The following is a 7,180-nucleotide window of genomic DNA, read 5'->3' on the forward strand; positions in this document are numbered from 1 at the left end:
TTTGATTAAAATCTTAAGCTTTATGTGGAACTAGTGATACAGTACCACCATGTGTTAAGAACGGCACAACTGTATAACGATAGGTAACAATTAATGGGCATGGGTTTGTTACAGACCCATATTTCACAATGCAATAACTCATTTTTTGATACAGGACAAAGCAGTCCATATCTAGACCAGACTGCATGTTTAAATTTTTCCGAAACATACTTCAGACTTCATTTCTAGTTAAGCTTAAATAAATCTACTCTCAGTCAAAAGTTACAATTAGGCATTTCAACTCAAAGCCAGTATCTGATATCCTTTTATTTACAATTTCTTGTGGTGTGTTGGTGGGAGGGCAATTTAAAACAATTGAATACAAAAGGACAGACACGTTACTAGTTCATCTCTCAAGCTCACCTCTTTCGCTCACACTTCAAAAATCAAATCTGACTAGTAATGTCATCCTCATCTCCTTCTGTAAGGCCAGATGCCACATCTGCATCCCAGAGACTTCACATTCAACATCTCAATCTGATCAAATGATTATTGAACAGCATCACACTTATTCACCTTGACATTCTGATCCTGATACAGGCATGCAGTTGGTTACAAGTTAAAAACTGAAATGAGACCTTTGTTTTCATTAAAGCAACATTTCAACAGCAGAGAAGAGGAAACCAGATTCCAATAGTGCTTGAATGTCTTGAAGAGGATTTCTGCTGGATCGTTTCATAGGCATGACCTTACAAAGACTGATGTAATTAAATCTTTCAAAAGAGAGCGTAGAAATATCAAATAATCAACAACCTCAAATATCTGAAGTATGTTCCTGCTGAAGAACCAAACCCTCACCTGGCTGTGCTTTTGGGGTAGACTGCAATAAAAAAAAAAAAAAAAAAAATGAAATCAGAGAGAGAATAAGAGCCACATCCAGTCTCTCCTGTAGCGCCCCGGGACATCGAGTGATGAGGGTGCATATTGCAGGCAGGGCGGCTTCTGACATGGCAATTCTGGTGGTAGTTATTTGTGAAAATATTGTCATTCACATCAAGCCATGTGTAGTTCAAGAATGATGCAACAGTCCCAGTCTTCACTCGTCCAGGTCCAGTGTGTTGAGCTCCTCCTCTAGTTCGTCTAGATCCTCCCCGGTGAAGAGGTTCTCGTCTACAGGCACCGCATCCGACTCCTCATCATTGGTTTCTCCGTCCTCCAGCGTCTGGTCCTCGCTGTGTTCTCCGTTCTCCACAGTTCCACCTGACGCCACGCTCAATTTATTATCTGTGGAGAAAAAAAACAGAGGTCAGCGAGGTCAGAATGACATTTATGGATAACTGTGACCTGATTGTGAGTTATTACACTCATTTAAGACAAAAAGGTTGATTAGTCTAAGGTAGTGAAGATTAAAGCACCATAAAATATAGACCACTGTAAAGCAGTAGTTCTGAAATTGTGGTCTGCAAGTTAATTGGGTGATTTAAGAGAGAATATAGTTATAGTTGAATAGTAAATACTAATATTAAATGTGTTTTTATTTTTTTATGTGGTTCACCATCTGAAAACAGCTGGGTATAAAATAGAGTGAAATACATTAAATATATGAAGAGTTCATTTGCAAAAACCGATAAATTATTTTTTTTTCAGAAATCACGTTTTTTTTATTGCGCATTCCAAGTAATATCAAACAAACTGCAGTTGAGTTGTTTTGATGAAGTAATAATAACACAAATTAGCATACAAAATAAAACATAAAAAGATGATATTCAGAAGCATCTCACCATCGGTGTAATTTTTTGGAGGAGCTCTGGCAGCGAACCTGTCTGCGGACGCCACCGTTATACCCGCATTATCCACCTCTTTAAGGATAAATCTAGCAATGTCAATGTCCTGAACCTCGTCTATTTCCTCCACCTGGAGAGACAATCATGTTAACAACGCCAAACGACTTGAGACTTTAAATAAGTGAATCACAATGAAGTATTACATGCCACAAATATTAAACATCAGGTGATAGCCTTATTTTTATCTAAAATGTTTATATAAGCTTATATTAGGTAATGTTGTATTCTGTTAAATAATATGAAATGTAATTTTTCTCACCTCGTTATAAACCTCAGCATCATCATCATCATAATCATCATCATCATCAGCAGCAGCGTACTTTGTATCATCGGCCTCCTCATCGTCATCGTCAACAAGCTCAGGTCTGAACTCAAACACTTCCCTTCCACTGACCTGCAGGACATGAAGGCAAGAGATGAGGAGAGTCTTGAACAACCAGGACTTTTTTATTTTATTTTGAGATCAATATGTGAACCGATCAGGCAAACAGGAATATCAGTGTCATGATTTTCACTCACCCCAAGCGCTCTGCCAGCTTTGAAGTCGGCTTTCTTTCTCTCCGTGTCCTGCTCTATTTTAGCCAGTTTATCTTGCCTTTTCCGTTTTTTCCAGGCCAAGAATGTTTCCAGCGTAATTCGGGTGACATCTGCTCCCAGAGCAGCTCGCTACAATAAAGAACAGATGATCATAACAATTGCGATACATAACTATCAGATTCAGTGACAGTTACTTCACAATCACGATCTGAAACATTCTTCTCTTCCTTCTCACCTCAGTCTCTATCAATTCCTCTAGAGAGATCATCTCCTCACTCGTCTCTTCTTTCTTCTTGTCTTTCTTCAGAACAAAGCCCACAGGAAGAGCGTGGCGGTACATACAGTTGTCACCTCCGCCAGGACAAACCCAAAACCAGCCGTATTTGTTGCTTTCAATAGCATCAAGGAAAAACTTGCACACCTTAAATGAAAAATTATTAATTTCTTTGATTCACTGGTCAAATCACATCAATGCTAATATCTAGATGATTTAAGTGTAAATTTCCTGCCAGAACCTACAATTTGGGTCTTTGATTTCTTCTTTTCATCCTCTCCGTGTTTCTTGTTCACCACCTCCTCAAGTTTCTTTTCATCCCAATTTTCCATAGTGTCTGCAATTACAAAAATCAAAACAATTAAAATAACTACATACAAGCAACCAATGTTATTTTTGAGATGCAATCAACCAAAAACAGAAGCAATAGTTGCATAATTCCAAAATCCAATGAAAACCTTGTCGGTACATAACAAATAATTTCTTTTCAAACGCATTAATGCACATAATATCGTGCTAAATATGTAGTCTCATAAAAATCCTATTGGACTCGCCTTTCTCCAGCTCATCATCTCTGCCATCCACATACAAGCTTCTTTTCTCACATTTCCTCTCCAAAGAGAGGTCATGAGAGAATTTACACTTGTCACCTTTGGTACACAGGCCTTGCTTAAAGAATGCACACAGCACAGACTTGGGATCAACACCTGAAATAAAAAACAGAAATCATGAAGATGATCACCACAGATGACAAAACAAAGAATATCACAGAAGAGCAAAATGTACAGATGGGCACTGATCAAAGCAGGACAATCCTACTCAAAGAGCTACATAAACCAAGCTAAGACCAAAGTAAAGTATACAGTTGCACTGGGGTGTGTTTCCAGTACATCAATCCCATAACTCGTCTCTTAACTAGTGGCGGTTAAACAATACTACAATGGAGTAATAACTTAAGCTAATTAATCAGTTTAAAATGAATGTCACATTACTGCTGTAAATAATATGTAAGTATTAGCAACTTTACATGGCCCAGGGTTCCTACACATTTTCCATTTCAAACTTCCATACTTTTCCAGACTCAAATTTCCAAACCTTTCAGTAGATTTTCCCACCATATTTAACAAATGGTTCATAGAGTATTATTTTCAGCTTTATATTTGGCAAGGTTTAGTGTATTTGGTGGCTAGTAGTCATCTGTAAATATTTTTTCCCCCCATTGATTTTCTTTAAGTGACAACATACAGAGCCCCTAAAAATAATAATAATAAAAAAGGACTTTTACATGCACACAAGAAACTTTTTTGTGCACTTGAGAAACTATTCACATGCGTATGGGAATGTTATTCTAGTTTTATATAACCTACTTCCTTTGTGCATCACTATTTTGCCATCTTACTATGAATAAAATGATAGCATGGATGCACATGAATTAACATATCTATTTGCTCAAAATTTGGCTTTTCTTATGGTATTACCTGTAAAATCAAGGCCTAATGTCCATTTTCTATTATAAAAAACTAAATGGGAGCAAAAGTCTGGAAATTGAAATACTTTCTTTTTTTCCATACTTTTCCAAACCTGGAAAATACTTAAATTGCATGCTTACCCAAACCCCGTAGGAACCCTGTTGGCCGCTCAATCTAATCCTAGAGAAATGAGCGCTATTGAAGTGTTTGTGCGGAGTGTGGAAGCTGATCAGTAGCTCACCGCAGGACAGACGGAGGCGCCGGTGCGCGCGCTCACTCTTAAAATACAGATAACTCATACAGATAAGAGTAATATATCTTTCGGATCTGTAAAGACTGTTTTTTTGTGCGCACTCACAATAACAAAACATTGCGCTTTTGTAAAATAATGAAAGCAAACATGTTGCACTTTCTGCCGTCTCTGTGAACTTGAGCACGAAACTCCGTGTACGCGAGCCTTACAGATATGAAAAACATCTACTTTCAAATAAACCAATTCAAATATTCTCAGATTATGTAATCCGTATGAAACATCACTACAGCGCAGATGACGAGTCAGTGTCGCCGACTTCATCTCTTAAACCGAGAACAAAGAAAGCACTAGTGAATCAATGCATTGTTTATGCAGTAGGCCTGTCGCGATAAGTCGATAAATCGATTAATCGCACGATAAAAAAAATGACCTTGATAATTTTTCCGGCCGCGATAATTTCATTTGCATACTTGTTTGTTATCCGCGACTGAATGACAACTCTCGTTTCCTTAGCGTAGGAGAAGTGAACCCTCTTGTCAGTTGCATTGTCTTTTGTGTGGGGAGGCGGTGCTTGTCAGTCACATGGACTTTGTGTGGGAAGGCGGGAGTGCTTGAGGCGACTGCAGAGAAGAGCGAAAAGACGAGACGCAAGTTGTGACATGGAATTGGTTTCAAAGCCAAACGCGACAGCTGCAGTGTGGGAGCACTTCGGATTCAAACCGAATGACCGTGGTGAACCACTTAACCTGAGCGAGCCGGTATGTCGCATTTGTTTTAAAACAGTATCGACTAAAACCGGTAACACAACAAACATGCACATGCACCTAAAACACAATCATCCGTTGCAGTTTTCCCAGATGGAAAAAAAAAAAGCTACAACAGACGGGCCGTCTTCGTCTTCCCGACAGTGCACCATAACTGGGGCATTTAGTCGACAAACAAAGTACAAACATCCATTTTATTTATTGTTTTTGGTATTTATTCAAGTGCATTTTTTGTTAACAGAGACTGAGAGTCCATTGCTTTTATTGTTTTTGGTTGTTTTGTTCATTGGTATTGTTTTCCATTTTCAGTGTTAAATAGTCTTTGGAAATAAACGTTTATTGAATTTTGAAAGGTGTATGTGCATTATTATGCCATTATCATTATTCTAGATGAAAATGGTCTCAGATCGACAATATTATCGTTTATCGCGATAATTTCTTGGACAATTTATCGTCCAGCAAAATTTGTTATCGTGACAGGCCTATTATGCGGTCTCCTTCCTGTATTCCCCTGATACATTCATAATCATTACTTCTGCCGGTGCGCTGTGGCAAGCTTTATGCATGTGCTCGAGCAATTATTAGGCTCATTATAATGATTTATTAATAAACATGCAATTGGTTGACTAATGCTTAAAATGAATGACTACTAGTCGACCAGAAAAATCCTTAGTCGAGTGCAGCCCTAATTTAATCACTGATTCCCTCTTACATCATACACTCTTCAAAAACAGTGCTTTTATTAAATGGTCTATTTAAGCATGTCATACTAACAAGAGACTATGCTTTTAGGTGGAACGCTGTACTTCGTTGGTGATGCTGTTTGCAATCTTTGGTTTTGAAAAAAACAAAACACTGATTTGTTAAACTTTGATTAGGAGCATCTGATTAACAATGTTTTGGGAAATGCACCCCTGATGATTTGAGTTTCGTGGCTTATTCGATGGATGGGTTACCTTTGCTGACTTTCTGAGCTGCCACCACTGGCTTAAAGAGCTCGTTCAACTCAGACAACTCCTTCTTCTTGTCATCCTTCTTTTTGCTCTTTTCAGCTTCAGCAGCAATCTACAAATACAACACAACCCATTGCAGACCTTTGGGAATTCAAGCACTGAAATCAGGGTCACAATCATTACCTGTCGTGAATTCTGCTGTCCATGCTTGACCTGCTGTGTCACAGCTTTGATAAACTTCTGTTGTTTAGCTCCCTTTTTGTTTTTCAGTCCAAAGGTTTTATCCTGCCAGAAACAATTGAAAGTCACAGTAACAATTCATTATTAAAAACAGGATCTCCAAGGATGTGGCTCAAAACCTAACGAGCACCCTGACTCTGTTAATCATTCTGCCACTTTCTATAATGACTACAGACAGCTCGCTATGTTTCCAGACACAGCCTGAATCAGGCAAACTAGCACATCGCCATTTCCGCTTTATTCACCACTACGATGACAATATCAGGCTGCCAGTTTAGTCTAACCCAATTAAACAAACACATATCTGTTATTCCATTCATTTCAGGCTTTAAATGTCATTAGTAGCTTCAGAAACTCGCACTAGGCCCGGAGCGGAGCATGCTACATGAGTGCTAAAACACCGCAAACCTCACCTCAATGACCTTCTCTTTCTTCTTCTCTTGGGTTTTCTTACTGCCTGTAGCTTGAGCTGGCTTTTTCGGAGGCATGTCGCTTAAGACAAACTAAAAAACTGAGGAAACCCTGCCGCCGTGTGTATAATGCCGTATGTTCACTGGTCAGCACAGGCTAACCGCACTAGCAGCCGCGATGCATTCTGGGAGGACCGGGCGCGCATGATGTGAGCACGTGGTGGGTTACAACAACGCCATCTAGCGCGCTGCTGATGAACATGCTGCTCGTTTTCTATGACGTGGACCATAAAATAAATAAATTATTATTATATAAAAAAAGTATAAGCATGGGATAATATTTAACATTTTAATATAATTACCCCGAATTCTTAAAAATAAAAAATAAATTAAAATTAAATTTTGTTTTTCACTTTTGTTTCTATCACTTTCAATTTTCCATGTTTTTTTTTTTTTT

General features: G+C 38.4%; 1 protein-coding gene across 1 annotated transcript; it reads right to left on the reverse strand.

The window, feature by feature from the left end:
* Positions 1-3: 3 nt before the first annotated feature.
* Positions 4-6,916, reverse strand: LOC306875931 (zinc finger CCCH domain-containing protein 15-like). Its single transcript, XM_079426751.1, has 10 exons — positions 6,727-6,916; positions 6,257-6,358; positions 6,077-6,185; positions 3,189-3,341; positions 2,880-2,971; positions 2,596-2,781; positions 2,343-2,489; positions 2,083-2,217; positions 1,761-1,893; positions 4-1,263 (listed from the first exon to the last, which is right to left on the reverse strand). Exons 1-10 carry the CDS (start codon positions 6,799-6,801, stop codon positions 1,076-1,078), a joined length of 1,320 nt encoding a protein of 439 aa, XP_079282877.1. The 5' UTR covers positions 6,802-6,916; the 3' UTR covers positions 4-1,075.
* Between the last annotated feature and the right edge of the window lie 264 nt (positions 6,917-7,180).

This window comes from Barbus barbus (genome assembly GCF_936440315.1).
Source record: "Barbus barbus genome assembly, chromosome: 10".
Classification (NCBI taxonomy): Eukaryota; Metazoa; Chordata; class Actinopteri; order Cypriniformes; family Cyprinidae; genus Barbus; species Barbus barbus.